This window comes from Peromyscus californicus, unplaced genomic scaffold, assembly GCF_007827085.1.
Source record: "Peromyscus californicus insignis strain IS unplaced genomic scaffold, ASM782708v3 Scaffold_3__1_contigs__length_106647218, whole genome shotgun sequence".
NCBI lineage: Eukaryota > Metazoa > Chordata > Mammalia > Rodentia > Cricetidae > Peromyscus > Peromyscus californicus.
In genome coordinates this window covers 78,465-98,367 of record NW_026294551.1, presented here as the reverse complement: position 1 = coordinate 98,367, position 19,903 = coordinate 78,465, and the positions used below count along the sequence as shown (strand labels likewise).

Genomic DNA, 19,903 nt, shown 5'->3' with positions numbered 1-19,903 from the left:
AATGGATTGGCAGTTCTAAGCATAGCTCTCATGAGGCTATGATTCAAATGGTGATATCTGCTAAAGCATTGTTTCCTTGTCTTCTTTCTTAAAATAATGCCTTGCAAACACAATTCACTTACTTGACATTGTGGTATATGGTTTTATGAGAATTTAATAATCATCAATGCACTTTAAGTTGTGCTTATTTACACTGTTGCTTTCTTTAAAACTTCCAGACACCTTAAAATTTCTTCTGAGGCATATTTGTATTAGCTTGCACATGAAAATTACCTTTCATGTCTTCTAGAACTTTGACAATGGTCTTCAATATTATGATCTTCCCATTTGTAGCCTAAAATATAGTACCAGAAAATGTATATTATTGGAAACTGCAAAATTTAAGTTATTATCTTCAGTGAACCTTAGAAACATGACTGATTGTGCTGATAATTTATTTGTGCACTCCAAAAAAGCTTATCTGAGGATCAGAGGAAAAAGCCAGCCACTATATTACTACATAGAGGTCAGGTAGTGGTAGTACATGTCCTTAACTCTGAAATTCATCCAGCTCTCTGTGAGTTCAAGGCCACACTGGGAACAGAGCCAGGAATGGTGGCATAAGCCTTTAATCCCAGCAGTAGTTAATCATAGAGGTCTGGAGCTCTGTACAGACAGAGAGAAAGTGATAGAGCTGGGCAGAAAGAAGAAAGTGATGTAGCTGGGCAGAGAGAGGAAGTGAGATGGCAGGGCACAGAAAGGATATAGGCATGAGTATACAGGAAGTGGCTCTCTCTGAAGGCTGAGGAGTTGGTGAGGTGAGGTTGGCTGTGGCTTGTCCTATTCCTCTGATATTTCAGTTTTCACTCCAATATCTGGCTCTGGGTTTTTTATTAATAAGACCATCTAGTAATTGGTCTTACACCTGATTTATTCACATCATTCTTCCTCAGTCTCAATTATAATTACAGAAGAGCATCAATAATTAAGAAACAGTCACCCCCTTATTTTAAAATGTGAAGACTATGAAGTAAAATTCACAGTCTTACCTATAGCAGTAAGGTTCCTGTAGGTATCCAGCATCACATCTCTGTAGAGACTCTTCTGGGAAGGATCCAGCAAAGCCCACTCTTCCTGAGTGAAGTCAACATGCACATCTTCATAGGCCACTGCATTCTAAAATATCCCATACATGTGTACAAAAGAAAGTGATACTGACAACACTGTAAATGTATACTTATTTAAAAATATAGTCATAATTATTGTGCTTCCCACATTTATTCCATAACACGGAAGTTCTAATGTAATCACCAAGTCACTTTAGAAGGAAACTGAATAAGAGGGTCACCTCTGTCATTTCTGCACCCTTTGCATGGGGTATTACCTTGTTAGAGAAATGCCTATTAACAGACATAGACAAACAGATCAACACTACTGACTACACATCAGAGAAATTATATGAACAATTAATTACTAACTACAAAAAAAGATTGGGTGAACCAGCTCATGCCTTTAATCCCAGCATTCTTAAGGCAGAGGCAGGTGTGTCTGCCTGAGCTGAATGCTAGCCTTGTTTACACAATCAGTTCCAACACAGCCAGAAGTATATATTAAGAACCTGTCTCCCCTGCAAAAATCAAACAAAAAAGACAGAAAGAACTCAGAGGTTTTTTACTGAAGTTCCTACAAAGAGCTATGCATTCACTCCAGTTCTATATTTATTATCTAGAAACCTGAAGTGCCTGTCTAAACTGTAACATTAATAAGATCTAACTGAAATGAACTGCATGTTTAAACAAGTACAAATGGACACATGAAAACATGAGCAATATAAATGTTGATCATAAATAATCAAAAGTAGGGCAGGAAAGATGGCTCAGCAGTAAAGAGCTCTTGCTAGTTTTGCATATGTGTAGGCTCAATTGCCAGTACTTACATAGGGAAACACAACTATCCATTATTCCAAGCTCAGGGTTCTGAGACCATCTTTGGACTAGTGTGAGGACCAGAAACCCATGGAGTGCATATCCATACATATAGACAAGACTCATATTCATTTAAAAAATTCAAAGCAAATACAACAGGCAGGAAGAATGTCACACCTGCAATCCAATGACTCAGAAGGCTCAGGCAGTATTAGTGTCATAAATACATACCACCCTGGGAGAGAGAATGATACCCTCTGCCAAATTTCAAAATTCAAGATGTTGGTGAAGCTCAGCACAACAGTACATACTCAACAGAAAGGAGGGTCTGAGCTAAATTGTGTAAAGTTATAACTTAAGGTCCACCTGACCTAGGCGGTGTCTCCTTGTGGAATTTACCCTAAATCAGGAGACTAGCATGTGGTGGTCTGGACTGTTATTTCTGTTAGTCCTTGAATGTGGCTAAGGGAGATATCTGATTCCAGTGCTGAAAGGAGAAAAATGGATGGGCTGGGGGGAAGGAAGCCTTTCCTGAGGCTGTTCTCCAAATACCTTGAATGTATATGTCCAGAGAGTGATCAGTCCACAGTGTTAGCAATTCTTAGGAAAAAATCAATTGGGAAAACTATGAAGGCACACATGATTTTCATAACAGAAGACAGCTGATATATAACAAGCCAAATAACACCAAAAGCTCCTTGAAATTTGGCTTCCTCTGAAGGAATTCCTTGATCCCTTCAGGTAGTGGCTTTGCCATAACTAGCTGAGTTCTTATAATATATTCCTGCGGCCTGTAGCAGAGGGGCATCTGTGGTTGGTATGTAAAATGAATAAAAAAAATTTCTTAAAAATTTTTTTTAAAAAGGAGCTCTGTCTTTTTATATATATATATATATATATATATATATATATATATATCTATCTATCAGGGCTCTGTAGGCCTTGGCAGGTTACAAGGCTCAGAGAGGTCTAGTTTCTCGAGTATCTTCTAGGAGTTCTGTTGTTGGTTGTTTCTACTCTTTTGAGGGGTCCACCACTCAGCTCCCAAATAAATCACACATGGAGACTCATTCTTAATTATAAACATCGAGCCTTAGCTTGGCTTGTTTCTTGCCAGCTTTCCTTAACTTATCCCATCTACCTTTTGCCTCTGGGCTTTTCCCATTCTCTTCTGTAAATCCTACTATTACTCTGTGGCTTGCTGTGTAGCTGGGTAGCTGGCCCCGGGAGTCCTCCTTCTTCTCTGGCTACTTCTCTCTAGCCTAGATTCCTCCTCCACTTATTCATTCTGCCTGCCAGCCCCTCCTATTTCTCTCTCCTGCCTTGCTATTGGCCATTCAGTTCTTTATTAGACCACCAGGTGCTTAGACAGGCAAAGTAACATAGATTCACAGAGTTAAACAAATGCAACATAAACAAAAGTAACACAACTTAAAATAATATTCTACAACCAAGTTATGCACTTGGCATTTGACATTTAGGTGTAAGATCCATTTGGAATTAATGTTGTGGAGGTTCAAGGCATCTCTTGTGTTGGGTAGCACTTCACTACTAAGCAACCCCAGAAGGCACCCAAGGATGTTTCTGCCACAGCAACAAGTAGATTTAAGGTGGATGCACACCTCTCCTTCTGCTCCTCCAGATCCAATCCTCCCAGTCTAATCCCCAGGCCTGTAGCAGAAAATCTTCTGTGGTCTTCCTTTCCTCTCTGACCCCATCCCCAGTGTATCACAAAGATCTTTTCCTCCAACCTTCCTTCCCCCTCCCCACCCAACTCATCTCATCATCCCTGCTCCAACACTGGCAGGCATTCACTGAGAACACAGAAGCTGAGCAGGCCAGGGAAGAGGTAAGCCAACTGAAGACTCCCTCTTCACCTCCAAATCTAATCCCCCAGTCTCATCCCTAGCACTTCAACAGAACACCAGCTACAGCCTACCCCCATACCCTATCCCCTCCTCCTGCCCACATTTCCTGTGGATCCCAGAGACCACCCCCACCTAGCCTACCTCCCACCACTCATTGATTTACCCCAGCCCCCAACTCATGCAGGGACCACCTGCAGATCTTCTCTTCTCCCTCTGTTCCCCTAGATTCAACACCCCATCTCATCCCCAGCTCTGCAGCAAAACACTTGTGACAACCTTTCCTGCCTACCTGTTCCCATCTCCTGTGGATCTCACAGATCTTTCCCTTATAACTTCCCTCTTCCTAATAGTGCCAGTGATGATGTAAAAGCTGTACCTTAGTGGATGATTTCTGAATCTTACTACAGATTGCTTTCTTCTTCTTCTTCTTCTTTTTTTTTTTTTTTTTTTTTTTTTTTTTGGTTTTTTGAGACAGGGTTTCTCTGTGTAGCTTTGCGCCTTTCCTGGATCTCGCTCTGTAGACCAGGCTGGCCTCGAACTCACAAAGATCCGCCTGGCTCTGCCTCCCGAGTGCTGGGATTAAAGGTGTGAGCCACCACTGCCCAGCTACAGATTGTTTTCTTAACATGTAGTTAGCATCATATGTATTTCCACCATTGTGATGACAGTCATCATGATATATGGCATAAATGGTAACATGCAACAGCCTGTGAAATTTTATTTTTGATTCATTCTCCAAAACTGTTTTAGATAAAGTAAATGTTTAGATAAATGTGAAGGAAGAGTCTTAGTCATGTGCACATGTTGGAAGTTTAGTCCCTGGAAATTTGCAATATGATATAAATTATTTAAATGCCAGTTCTTTCACCACATGTTCAAAGATGACACCATACGTCCTAAAGATTTTGTTAACAAGGACAATATATGCAATATTTCAAGTGGAGAAAACTGGACAAGAGAAATGGTGCATAAGGAATATTGGAATCTGGAATTTAAATGTCCTAATTCTGGAAAAAAATAACGTTAATTGCCACTCAACATAGTCTCACCTAAGTTTGCTTTTATTCCCTAAGTATGTCTTTATTGGAGTTCCCTTCAAATAACAGATGAACTGATAGAAAGTCATAACAAACTCAAAGAAATACATTTATGGTCAGGGTGTTGGGCCAGGAGAGAGAAAGTGATCAGGGATGCACACTCACATAGAGTCCCAAGCACCACATCAGATGGGTGAGGTCTTGTGGTCTGGGGACAAATTCTGCTTTCAACCTTGAGCAAAGAAGCTCCTGTTGTGATGCCAAATACCTTTGATTGCTCACGGTGCTGAGGATTATACAATGTTGAGTTTTATTGCTAAATGGGGTATCTACACCACTCCCTCTATGGCTTAGAAAAGATTGTGGAGTAGGAAGTCCAAAGTTTAAAGGCTGGATGTAAAAAACTCTTCTGGCATTACATTGCCTTTCTCATCAAGAACTCATAACATTGTGGTTCTTGCACTGTACCTGAGTAAGACTACATTCAGTCCTGGACTAAGAACAATTTCAAGGGGACTTATGGCTCCCTGAGGAAGCTAGTGGATGCTTATGGATACTTGTGAAAAGGATTCACTGACATTAGTGGTACAGTGCATCCAGCATAGCTCTAGGGATGGACTTGACTGGAGCAGTGAGGGAATAAAGAAAAAACAGGTAGACAGACACATGGACAGAGAGCTGGGGTTGATTGTTCTGGGGTCTCACATGAAGAAACCTCAGGACCTGAGAAGTTCAGCACATTTATTGTATAGACTTGAACAGAGGTGCAGGGTTACTGTATACCCTTGAACAAGGAGATAGAGTTATGGCATACAATAAACAAGGAGGTGGGGTTGAGTGTATACATTTGGATCAAGGAGACAAGTTTAGCTAACTAGGTAGAAGCAGTCTCTGTATGGGAACAGTATTCAGGCTGTAAACATCCAGGAGAAAAACATGGTGGACTTCTTTTTGCAAACACTGTCAATATCCACAGTTAGGCCACTGAGGTATGGCATTACATTTCTCTGATCCTCATCCTGGGTGATGGAAGCTTTTCCACTTTTCCATGGATATGAGGTTATGGTTCTTTACATTGTTGGCTTATGTCAAGAACACAAACTCGCTAAAGACTTCACACACTCTGGTATTCCTCCACTCTACATAGTATAGCCACTGGTTAGTTCACCTTGCTGCAAAGATGCATGCTGCAGGTGAACCACAGTGAGAAAGTTTCACTAAGCATGTCTCTATTGGGAACTCCAGCTGATTACCTAAACTGGGTTCATTAGTTGGTTTCTACGGAATACTTGTTAGCCCCCAGTGTGATGAAGTATCCTTTTTCCTTCTCATTTTTGTTTTCTTTGAAAACCTCAATACAGTGGAAACTGCTTTTACTGGACATCCCTTGAGAATCCCAAGGATATTCCAAATTTAATTTCTTCTTGATGTTGTAAGTTCTGAATTTAAAGATATATTTTTATATATCTTTAAATATATCTTTATATATCTGTCTGCCTGCCTGCTTGCCTGTCTGCCTGTTATCTATCCATTTATTATTGCTGTATCTCTCCATTGGTATGTATTCTTTTACTTTGGATTTATCAAGTACACACACACATATTCTATATTCTACTCTCACAACCCCTTGTTTACATACAGACATTATAAGTTATGATACACATATGAGATTTTTTTCTGGGACTGGGTCACCTCACTCATATCACATTGTCAAGATCCATCCATTTTATGCAAATTTAATACTATGTGTATATGTGTAATTAATGACTGATCAAAAATAAAAACTATTACTATTACTGATGAAACATATAGCATACATGCAATTCTGAAAACAATCATCACTGCAACAAACCCAAAGGATTCACTTATATATCCACTGATGATTCAAAAAGCAGTGACATTTAGGCTTTCCATAGCAGAATGTCATGGAAGTGTTAGTTACCCATTTTGTGTGTGTGTGTGTGTGTGTGTGTGTGTGTGTGTGTGTGTGTGTGCACGTGCTTGCATCCAATCTATTGAATCTTTCTCAGTTGAAGCTCTCATCAACTGCATTTGACTAAGTCTTTTGTAGTTTCATTTTGAATGTCTCATTAGCTTATAAAGAATCAGGCTTTAATAAAGTTTTTTCAACAAAACTAGTTTTTGTTGTTTTTCTTTCCCCTTTGTTCCTCCCATCTCCCTCACCTAATTGAAACTCTAACTCCAGCTTCCTTTCTACTTTTATGTCACATGTGACCTCTCCCCACTCTTAACATCCTTTGTCCACCTCTCCTGAACACCTGTCTGTTGGGATGTCATTTTGTATGCTGTGAATGTGTTGCTCTGATTGGTTGATAAATAAAACACTGATTGACCAGTAGCCAGGCAGGAAGTATAGGCAGGGTGAGCAGACGAGGAGAATTCTGGGAAGAGGAAGGCTGAGTCAGAAGTCACCAGCCAGACACAGAGGAAGCAAGATGTCAAGGCAGAACTGAGAAAAGGTACCAAGCTATGTAGCTAAACATAGATAAGAATTATGGGTTACTTTAAGTGTAAGAGCTAGTCAGTAATAAGTCTGAGCTAATGGCCGAGCAGTTATAATTAATATAATTTTCTGAGTGATTATTTTATAAGTGGGCCACAGGACTGTGGGGGTTTGGCGGGACCCAAGAACTATCTGACTACAAATGGCACCCTGATGTGGTGGCAAGAGTTTCCACCTAAAACCTGAGAGAGCTTAAGAAGAGATTATAAATATGGTGATATTTTATTTGTATTAAAATGTTATTTGTATGTTAATAAATAAAGTTGCCCGGGGGTCAGAGCTATTAGCAAGCCATAGGAAAGCAGAGCAGTGGTAGCGTACGCTTGTAATTCCAGCACTTGGTAGGCAGAGCTGGGTAAGTCTCTGTGTGTTCAGGGATACAGCCATTATTGGATACACATGCCTTTAATCTTAATACCAATCATGGAAAACCTGGAGGCCTATACAGATAGGCTGTGAGGAGGCGGTCATGTGGTTGGGTTTACAACCAATGAGAAGGCAGGACAGGATCTCTATATAAAGACTTTAACACAGGGGTAGCTCTGGTTCGGAGAGGTAGGACCACCACAGGAGGAAGGGTAAGGTTTTAGCTCTTAGCTCTGACCTTTCTTCTTTGCATTGGTTCTGTGTTTCTTATTTAATAAGAAGGTTGGATACATCTACATATAAATGTAGCTAAGAGCACCTTCCCAGGTCATGTCGCTCATAGCGGGCTGAGGTTCAGTGATGTGTACTCTGGCTGTGGCGGGTGTATGGTATGCAGGCTGGTGCTACAGCATGGCAGATTCCTGTCAAGTCACACAGGGGTTTCTCCAAGTTGTGCAGCACAATGTGTGGCAGATTTAGCTTTTGCTAGTACAGACAAAAAAATGGCTTCTAGGCTACATGCTGCTTTGATGGAGGCATAGACCTACTGCTTCCAAGACTTGGTGGTGCACATGGCTCCCAGAGCTGGCGGTAAGTGTACCACCGCCATATTGGGAAGCTGAAGTGAGTGGAGTCAGCAGCCAAGGCTTCTGTTTCAGTACTAGCCACTGCAGTTTAAAGCAACAGATTCACAATAAGGCAGATTCAGATGGAATAAGACTTTAAATAATTTACAGTGTATGTAAAAATGTATGTAGGCTTGGAAGAGAGAAGAAAATGAATATAGACAGTTATATAAAGAAATCATTTCAAAAAATAAAGTCTTTAAAGAGACAGTAAAGGTAATGTAAAAAATAAGCCATTCAGCAGTTAATTCTGCAGCTCACACACAATTGAGCCTGTATGATAATGAGTATTCAGAGACGGGTAAGGCCTTGGGGGTGCTCACCAACCTAAGACAGAGCACCTGTGTGGCCTATGCAGGTGACCTGCTGACGTCTCACGCAACCTAAGTCAGAAGCTCATCTTTTAGTAAAAGGGGGGGACCTGTAGGGCTCTGGCCCACGTTTTGGGTAACTGTTGCCTTGCTTGCTGCCCTTGACCTTGATATCCTTCCTATGCTAATTCCCTGCCAGGTTCCACCCTCCTGAATGCTTAAGGGAAGTTCCTTGTCTGTGTATCCTGCATATTGGGCATTAACAGCTTAGATGCAAGATTGTAAAACATTGGTAGCGAACTTCTGCCCGCCGGGGTTCTCCCATTGTGCTGTAAGCCTGTATTTAAAACCTCCTCCCTCCTTCAATAAATGGCATTCAGCATTAAAAAAAAAAAGAAAGAAAGAAAAGAAAAGCTGGTTAGAAACAAGCCAAGCTAAGGCCAGGTATTTATAAGAAAAAAAAACAAGCCATGTAAAGATGGATATTACAAAGAGAATCTGGATTGTGTTGTCTTTGGAATTTTTAACTGCAGAAAGACATTTGATTGTAAAAGCTGTTGAGTTAAATCAATATATATATTATATATATATATATATATATATATAATATATATATATATATTTTAAAGGTATCTTGACTTCAAAATTTATGTCTAAGGATACATGGCTTTGGAAGGTTCTGCTTTTGTTTCCACAGAAGATGAAAACTTATGTATTGCTTCTGAGCTAAGATGGTTTGATCAAGGAAGACCCCCTAAGAGGTCTCCAGATGTTCCAACATCCAGATCAGCTTCAAGGCAACTGAATCAGACAATGCAGCCTCATAGACTACTCTAGTCAGGACTTGATCATAATTCTTAATTTTCTCAGGACTCCCATAAGATTGCCAGTGCCTCTATCCAGCAGGAAGTAGTATGAAAAGCTACATCCAAATTCCCAAATTATTGTTTATAAGTGTTTATTTTTATTTAAAGGGAGTTTCTTATAAATGCAATCTCTTTCTAATGAAGAAAAGGGGATAGTACAGATATGATAGGATGAAAGGGTAGATTATTGAACCTACTTTTAAAGAGCAACAACTTGTTTTAAAATGTTTTACATTGCTATGGATTTTAGTTTATTAATATAAATTTAAAGTTAATTTTGTTATACTGTATGTATATTTCTACTCTTGCTTAAAGTATTTTGTTTATGCAACTCATTTGAAATTGGAATGTATAGTTGAGAAATACAGATTAATAATTAGTCATCTATGATAATCAAACTTATAGTCATGTTAGTTAAGTTTTCTAAGTATACATAAATATATTTCAATTAGGTATGTAATCTTCGAATATTTCAAAGACCTACAGAATATAGCATTTAAAATGTTTTAAAAACTTAGACTTTCCTGGACAATGAGACATATCTGCTCCTGGCAGCACCAATTTACTTCAAAGAGGAAGATGGGTGTTAAAGACACTCCATATGGAGTTTATCTTCTTCTTGGCAAAAATAGACATTTGGGCAAGAAACTGTTCTTGCCTGGACTGCTTGACAAAGTGTTTTATTACTGGACATGCAGTACCCATAGGAAGGTGACCACTGAACTTTGAAAGGCAAGATGGTCCTTCAGGTTCCTGCTTCACAGAGGAGACTGCCAAATATTCTACAAGACATTGGGAGAAGCGACTAAAAAACTCTAGACCTATTAGCTGAAGGTGGATGCCCCAACGTTACAGAGGAACTTTGGATGAATGTCCAGGCAGCAAGATGTCTCTGTCATTTCTAGAATTATGGAAGCTGCTTACAATGCATTTCCTGTTTACTTAGGTAATATATCTTTCTGGGGTCTTTGATGTAGTTGAAAGCTAGTTATAATTTTATTGGTTATGATAAAAGATAAATTAGACATAAAAATTTAGACACAAATATAGGATAGAGTATTGTCTTTAATATTGCCAAATACAAATAGACTAGATATTATAACTGTAATTCTTGCTTGACAACTGTTTTGTTATATGTAATTTTACTATGTTAAAGTTAAAACCTTTTTTGATTAGACAGAAAAGGGGAAGTGCTGTGGGATATTGTTCTGTATGCTGTGAATATGTGTTGCTCTGATTGGTTGATAAATAAAACACTGATTGGCCAGTAGTCAGGCAGGAAGTATAGGTGGGGTAAGCAGACAAGGAGAATTCCGGAAGAGGAAGGGCTGAGTCAGGAGCCACCAGCCAGACACAGAGGAAGCAAGATGTCAAGGCAGAACTGAGAAAAGGTATCAAGCTACATGGCTAAATATAGATAAGAATTATAGGTTAATTTAAGTGTAAGAACTAGTCAGTAATAAGCCTGAGCTAATGAGCAAGCAGTTATAATTAACATAAGCTTCTGGGTGATTATTATTTTTTTTTGTCTTTTGTTTTTTTCAGGCAGAGTTTCTCTGTATAGCTTTGGAGCCTATCCTGGAACTCCCTTTGTAGACCAGGCTGGTCTCAAACTTACAGAGATCTGCCAGCCTCTGCCTCCTGAGTGCTGGAATTAAAGGCATGCGCCACCACTGAGTGATTATTTTATAAGCAGGCCACAGGACTGCAGGAGCTTGGTGGGACCTGAGAAACATCCGACTACACCTGTCTAGTTTTACACTCTATAATCCACTCTCACAGCCCGTTATTTAAGTACATACAAACATTTTAAGTTAGGAAACAATATGAGAGAGCATGAGATTTTTATCTTTCTGAAATTAGGTCACCTCACCCATAATATCAAACCACCAAGATCCATCTTTTTCTGCAAATTTAATAATTTCACTTTTTTTTTTAAACAGCTGAAGGGCACTCAGGCATTTTGCTAGCATACTCACTGATAAATTTGAGGAAACAAGACTAAGTGTCTTCTTTGCTATCTAAGTTTTATATCATCAGATTAAATAGTATTAAGGGATATAAACTGCAGAATATGGTAGACTGACATTTACAATAATACTATTCAATACCTCACTGAAGTATTTCTAATAGAATCAGAATGTCATAGTTAATTGTTATTTGCATAAACAACCATGTATTTAAAAATAAACAGTATAGTGAGGTGACTACAAGTAATAATACTATATTAGATGTTTGAGGTCACTGAGTGTACATCTTAAATGCTCTCTCTTGAATGTTTGAGGTTAGAGATGTATTAATTAGATTAATTCACTCATTTAACAGTGTACATGTATATCAAATATGCTGTACATAAAACCATGCAATATTTGTTTGTCAATTATAATTTTCAAAATCTGGGTGAGATTTTGTAAAATTGGGCTATAAACATACTGGCTTCTTTCTTTTCTCTCCCTCTCTGATTAAAGACAAATACAATGTTATTAGGTACCCTGGAATATGTGACAGGGAAAAGAGGGAAGTATCTGGTCAAGTTCCATCAAGCAACTAAGACACCAGTGCTATAGACTGTGAGATACTGAACACTACAGACAACTATACAAGTGAACAAGATGAAGCCTATTACCCTTAAACTTCCCATCACTAAAATCAATGTGTTGGCCAAACTTTCTGAAGCTCTAGCAGAAAATGCATGTTCATGTCTCTTTGTCATCTCTAGAAACTTCCTGCCTTCTTTGGTTAATACCCACTTTATCCATCAATGTCAAGAATGAGTAGCTGAGTCTCTCATACCATATCACTTTGAGACTTCCTGTCTGTCTCCCTCTTGCACTAAAAACAACCTTGTGATTATATTTGGCCTATCTAGATAATCTAGGAAAAAATCATTTCATTCCAAGCGGCATCTAACTAGCAGCCTTAATTCTATAGGCGATTATAATTTCCCCCTTTCATGTGTTATAAGATATTCACAGTTTCAAAGATTGGATCAGGAAAGCTTAAATGTTCTCAATACAATTTTTGACTATGTGAAGTGATGGATGTGTTGATGAGTTTAATTAAATCATTTCACAAGGCATACATATATCAAAATATCATGCTGCATTCCAGGAAAGTATAAATCCTCTATTTGTTAATTAAACATTTTAAAGGCTGTTTTAAAGCTGAGTATGGTGATACTTATTTTTAATCCCAGCACCAGGAGGCAAACGCAAGAATATCTCTGAGTTCAAGACTATCCTGATTACATATCCAAACAGGGCTACATAGTGAGACCCTATCTCACACACAAAAAAGCAGAATTTAAAGAGGCCATTATTCCATATAACAGACAAACTATGTTTTGTTTTTTGGTTGGTTGGTTTGTTTTGGTGGGAGCTCTGGGAATGATCTGCAGGCCTTGTACAAGATAAGTGTGTATGCTACCCCTGATTCCAACCTCTTACAGGAACTTTCTTATCTTCATTATATCAAGTTAAAAGTCAATAAGTACGAATCATCAATCATAAAGTATAATGGCCACTGAAGCAAATAAAGCTTATAAAATACAAAATCGAAGAGGCCCTACGTTATCTTTTCCAGTATTTGAAAGTTGCAAATATCATAGCAATTTCTTCAAAAATAGTGAAGCACATATTTCATTGTCATGACACTGCTGCAAAGTTTAAGACTGATAATTACTCAAAGGCCCATTTTGTAATTTTGTTTCACGATAAAGTCAGTCCTTTATCCAGGTTCTTGATTGCCCTGGTCTGTGGACCCCAAGAAATGACCAGTTAGGACATTTACTGATCATCTAAAATTGATTACCTGAATCCACATTGCTCATCTCAACTACTGCCAAAGCAGGGAAGCCCTCACCCTCCTTCCTTCCCCCCTTCCTTTCTGTACTGTCACTACACCAGCTTCAAAATTGGTCAGTGAACTCAATTCTTGCACAGGTTCCTCTTCATTTGTAAGTCCCCAATAAAAGCCAGAGAGATTGGAGGACGCTCATTAACTGGTCGATTTTTCCTTCTGACCAGTCAAGGCACAGCCTGGAAGGAGTTGCAGGACTATCTTCCCAGCACTGGGCTGCAGAGGCAGGATGAGTTATTCAAAGCAATTCTCAGTTACATAGCATGAGGCAAGCTAAGCTATAGGAAACATTGCTCTAAGCAGAACTAAATAAATCAATAGCATTTGAGAAAAAAAGGGATGAAATTCTTAATGACTGGGAAATATTGAACAGAAAAAACTAGAGATTAGAGCAGTAATGCATTTAAAGAAAATGAAATTTTAAAAAATGATACCAATAATTGACTACTTAAAATGATAAAAAAATTATTTTGAAGATTAAAAAAAAACTAGCTATATTGACTTTGAAAAAGAGTAGGCCCTTCCCTAGTAGAGGTAATGCCATTAATAAGAGACTGATTGATCTTGCCCATATGCACATGTTAGCTGCTGAGATCTGTAAACTGATACACAGAGTTATAGTCAATGGTCTATGTCTCAAACCTTTGAACTGACTTAATTCTGTCAGGCAGAACTGAACATATCTGCATAGGATAGTTGCCTAATTATAAATTCAATATTCATTGGCTCAAGCTAACCGTTCCAACATGAACACCCACCAATGTGGGTTGTGTTCATTCACATGACATGAAATAATACATGCTGGAAAATTACAAAATCACTCCACCTACCACAATCAGGTCCATTTTCATAAGGATGACTCTGGAAGCTGATTGCCTATCCTATTTCCCTCTGCAGTGTACATAATAAACTATTGCTCCTATTGTGATCTGAAGGCAGAAACCTTGCTCCTCGTGCAAATCCTTTTCCTGAGACTGCAATGGATAGTCAACTACATGACTCAAGTGGATAACCTTAAACTCGGAGATGGTAAAGTCATTTATTTAAGAATTTAGATGTAATATAAAGGACAGCATGTCACTGCCCTGGAGAGCAACAGACTGTGATCAAGGACACCAGAGTCAACATAGGAGAGACTGTCTCAGAAATTCTTTTCCAAAAAGCAGGAGGTACATCTGTTCTAGAATTGATATGCCTTCCCAGTAATAAATTACTCCACACACTTAAGAGATTAATAAAGAAAAGTCTCTTTAGTGATAGTATGCATCAATCCAGCTAATGATCAAAGAGAAGCCAGTCTAGAACAGATTTTGCATTCCACATATGCTGTGATCTTTAAGTTTCTTTTAGGTTCAGACACCAGATTACATTTTGAACAATTTAAATCAGGACAGGAAATTGCAAGTTTAGCCACTCAGGAAGATGGGAGACTTACACAGCAAAGTTACTCCCAGAATCATTTCATAAGTACACCAGTGACCTGACACAGCAGGTCATTCTTCAATTACATGGTCCTGAGGAAGAGGTCCCAGAAGATGAGAAAGACAGAAAAAGCAGAAGGTAGAAAGGATAAAAGATGGGTTGGGGAGGTCTTGCACAAACTATGTCTCATGACAGGTAAGCTTCTTAAGAACAGCATCTTGTATACTACTTCCAGGGGGGAAATAGAAGACATCAATGAAGTCAGCAGAAACTATCATACAATGGGATGACCTCAGGGAGGAGGCTAATCAAACAATGCTGCATATGGGGGACACAAAGTATTTCAAGAACATTATTGATGAAGCCCACAGTGGTCTTGTGACTGATAACCACAGCTACATGTGGTGGGAAGAGTTGGATTCTCAGGATTTCAAGCAACCCCTTCACAAAGGCCCTAGACAGAGACCATTACCAGCTCCCCCAAGCATATTTCTCATTTTAGAGAAGGAGCTCTGTTTTTGCTCTATACTTTAGAGACTCAGGGAAAGCTTCCAGGCTGTTACTTGACTTTTCCAAGCTTGCTCCTAGGTTTGAGAAGAAGCTATGTTCCCTCTCCATACATGAGGGCCCCAGGGAAGGCCTTGTTTGTAGCATGAATCTTAAATGGTCTTATTAATAAGGCAAACCTAGAGCCAGGTATTAGGGTGAATGCTGGAAGATCAGAGAAGCAGAACAAGGCACAGTTTCCTCACCTCGCCAATTCCTCAGCTGATCCTGTTTTCTCAGACTGGAAGCTTCTCAGTCCTCATCCAGAATGAATCTCAGCTGAACTGCAACTCACAGCCTGAAAGCTTAACCCGACTCTAGTTCCTGGTCCTCACGCCTTATATACCTTTCTGCTTTCTGCCCTCACTTCCTGGGATTAAAGACTCACTTCGTGGGATTAAAGGCATGAGTCACCATGCCTGGCTGTTTCCAGTGTGGCTTTAAACTCAGAGATCCAGATGGATTTTCTGTCTCTGGAATGCTAGGATTAAAGGCATGAGTGCCACCATTTTCTAGCCTCTGTATCTAGTGGCTGTTCTGTTCTCTGACTCCAGATAAGTTTACTAGGGTGCACAATATTTTGGGGAACACAATACCACCACACTTGTTTGATCAGGCCAGCCCTCCACACATCAATATTTTTCCTTCTCAAACAGTTGTCACCTGCTATCTTGCCAATCTAGCAGAACTATGCTTTCCTCAAAGAGAAAACTGGACCTTTATGGCACACCAGGCCTTAATGTTGGCTGTGACCCTGTAATGTCCCCTTGAACAGCTTGTTTGCGGCCTGTTCCTTGATATGGGGATGGGCATAGTGACTGTTTGTACATTAAAGTGCCTCCTTTTTAATGGCTTGAAGCCAAATTACTGGACAATCCTGGTGAACAAACATGTATCCTAATATCCTAATGTATAACAAGCCTGGTTAGCATATTGCCTATCTTTGGAGTGTTTTAGAGGCAGCCCTTGCTTAGCTAAATGTGACTTCATGTGGCTATCTCCTAAGCATTGATAAATCCTTTATATCACCAACTCTACTCTTCTACATCACAGCTTAGCAGTGGAGTGCTATCCTACACAAGAGATGCCTTATACAACCTCCACATAATTAACTATAAATGGATCTTATACCTAAATATTAAATGCAAAGTGCAGAACTTCTAGAAGATACTAAAGAAACTAGACCTTTCTGAAATTGGCAACCTGCCTTCCATGGATGTACCAAAAGAATGCTGACACTGACTACAAAGATATTTCTACACACAACTCCCTGTTACCAATGCTCTGCACAAAGGCACCCCACAGAGGGAAGTTATGAAGAGGCCTGCATTTGGGTCCAGGGAGTTGCAAAGACTGCATAGGACCTCACAGGACACCAAATCTGGCCTCAGGTTCCCACTAGGGGAAGCCTTGCCACACTGGCTTGGGCAGCTCACCATCTCCTCCTCCCCATCTGGGGGCAGCAGCCCCTCACTCACTATGTCATAGCTCCCCAGCTTGCCCATGCTCCCCTCACAGCTCCCTGCAGTAGCACTCACAGCACAGCAAACAAAACCACTGGTGCCTTTTCAGCTACACAGACACTTCTGCTGCCTGGAGCCTGAAAAGCCCTGCACTACTTCTGACTGCCATGTTGGCCTGCATGCCCTGATTGGCTAGTGAGGATTGAGTGACAAGAGCACCGCCCTTAAGTTTACAGTGTGCTGAGTGGACAAAGCATGGTGGTTCCTTGTCCTACCTTCCAACCCAGACCCAGATCTTTCCAGATCTTCAGAGACATGCATTTCAATAGCACTTGTCCTAGGCTGCAATAGCTGACCAAGCTATCTTCCTGCACTCCATAGACACTTCCCCTTCTTCCTCCTTGGCACAATGTGGCTAGCCTGCACACCCCACTGCATAATGTGGAGAGAAATGATTCCCCTGTCCCATAGGTGGAAGGATGCCCAGTATTTTAACAATTAAAGAGAGATTTTAGGACACAAAAGAAGTTGTTTGTTCTATGGCTTAACACTTAGGTCATATGAGCTGAAGGTACTTTTCACCTGGTTGTCACAGGGACTTCAGACAACCAGGAGAGAAAAGAGGGAACCAGACCACAAACAAGATATAGGTTTTTCTTGAACCAGAAGGTGGGATGATGGCTCCATTGTTTTAGGAGTATTATTCCTGAAATTCAATCTCTTGACAATTTAATAATAATAAAAAGTGTAGTCTTCACAATAAGTTGAATAATTAGAAATGGAACAAGGAAGAATGCCTTTATGAGCACTATTGTGAGCCAGCACATCTTTTTCAGTGGGCAGGTGAAAACAACAACAACAACAAAACCAGTAAGGCTAGAGGTATGGAAATTTCCTAAGATCAACCCTTGGAGAAGGTGATTATACTGATATACAAAGACAATCTTTACATGATGACCACACTCTAATTGTGTGCTGAATGGCAGCCCTGAATGCTTGGGACAGAATCGAAGAAGTAGGAAAGAAAATCGAGTCATTTACAAAAGTTATACATGGCCCAAAAGAAACCTTCATGGATTTCTTACAAAGGCTGTCTTTAGCAGTAAATAGAATGATACCAAATTCAGCAGCTAGACAGATAATAATTGAATCTCTGGCTTTTGAAAATGCTAATGCAGCATGCAAAAGGGTAATTAGGCTGTTAAAGGTAGGATCAGTACCCTTGGAGGAATGGATCTGAGATACAATTAATATTGAATCTCATGACCATGATGATACTTGGATAGGAGAGGTGATTACCAGAGTTTTGAAGAAAAATAATATCAGATGCTTTAATTGTGGTAAACAAGGGATTAAAAAGGGACTGTAAACAGGGCATTCCTAGAAACAATGTTTCTTCAAGGAATAATCCCAACAGAATGCCCCTCCCTTCTGGATTATGCAGAAGGTGTGGTAAAGGCAAACACTAGAGTAAGAATGTAGATCAACAGGGACAGACAAGATAATCCATTGCCTTTGCTGTCAGGAAACTCACTGAGGGGCCTCTCACAGGCCCCCATGGCAACTTCAGTTCAGTCCTTTCCTGCCATTATAGAAGAAACCCCTTCCCAGAGCAATTAAATAACCAAATGCTTGTTGTGAAATACCATACGCCTTGGGGTGATAGAACAGCTATAGCAGAGAGAACAAAAATTCAGGAGAAACCATAAAGCAAATTTTTTGGCAAACTTCTATAAATGAACAAAAACCAAAATTAAAAATATGAATAAATGATGTTCTCATTGAGGGTGTTATAGACACAGGTGTGGACATAACAATAATTTACCAGAATCTTGGTATCCAAATTGACCTCTTCAGGAGGTAAATGTTCAGCTGTTAGGGATTGGAACATTTGTGCTCAAGTGAAACAGATCACAAGATAGGTCGAGTGTATAGAGCCAGAAGGACAGGGAGGAAAATTAAAGCCATATATATATAAAGCTAATATAGCTATGAATTTATAGGGCTGTGATTTATTACAACAATGGAATACCCAGATTAACATTCCTTCAACCTCAGAAACAAACCATAAACTAACATATGCTTCTGAGAAAAATATTAGAAGGTATTATAAAGAACAGTCACCAACCATCCAGATTGGACAAGAACAGGGCACAACAGCTATTGATCTTTCAAAGACACCAACAGCTCTATCTTTAAAATGGTTAACAGACAAGCTTGTATGGGTTCAGCAGTGGCCTTTAACAACAGAGAAACTGCAGGCCTTGGAAGAGCTGGTACAAGAGCAGTTAAATGCTCAGCATATTGAAGAATCAACCAGCCCTTGGAATTCTCCTGTATTTGTTATTAAAAAGAAATCTGGTAAGTGGAGAATGGTAACAGATTTAAGAGCAATTAACAAGGTAATTCAGCCAATGGGCTCTCTACAATCTGGAATTCCTTTGCCCACTCTGTTACCTAAAGGATGGCCTCTTATAGTTATCGATTTAAAACTGTTTCTTCACAATACCCTTACAAGAAAAGGACAGAGAAAGATTTGCCTTCACGGTGCCTACTTATACTAATTCTCAGCAGATTAAGAGATATCAATGGAAGGTTCTCCCACAGGGAATGTTAAATAGCCCAACCTGTGCCAATATTTTGTATGAAAGCCATTAGAAGTAATACATAAACAATTTCCTAAACCTATAATTTATCATTACATGGATATTTTACTAGCTAATTCAAATGCAGATACTTTTGAAAGAATATTTGATGAAGTAAAGAAAATTTTGCCTTGTTGGGGATTACAAATTGCCCCTGAAAAGATACCAAGAGGAGATTCTATAGATTATTTAGGATATAAAGTAGGTCTACAAAAAAATTAGACCCCAAAAGGTACAAATTAGGAGAGATTGATTACGGACTCTTAATGACTTTCCAAGATTATTCAGAGACATTTCCTATCTATGGACTGCTGTTGGGGTAAAAAATGATGAACTGAGAAATTTGTTCAAAACCTTAGAGGGTGACAAGGACTTAAATAGTCCAAGAAAATTATCAGCTAAAGCTGAGACAGAATTGGCCTTGGTGGAAAAGAAAATACAGAATGCACATATGGACCATATGGAGC

The 19,903-nt window shown here is 39.4% G+C and overlaps 1 protein-coding gene across 3 annotated transcripts in view; it reads right to left on the bottom strand.

The window, feature by feature from the left end:
* The window catches only part of LOC128121593 (zinc finger protein 431-like), an 81,141-nt gene that overhangs the window by 46,144 nt on the left and 15,094 nt on the right, over window positions 1-19,903 (bottom strand). Inside the window, exons 2-3 of one of the 3 annotated variants that reach the window (XM_052756386.1) lie at window positions 1,029-1,155; window positions 274-334 (exon numbers count right to left, since the gene is read on the bottom strand). In XM_052756386.1, the coding sequence (XP_052612346.1) occupies window positions 274-334; window positions 1,029-1,155 (188 nt within the window). Of the gene's footprint in view, window positions 1-269; window positions 335-1,028; window positions 1,156-19,903 lie in introns of those variants that run through there. The other 2 variants (XM_052756389.1, XM_052756388.1) reach the window with 2 other exon arrangements.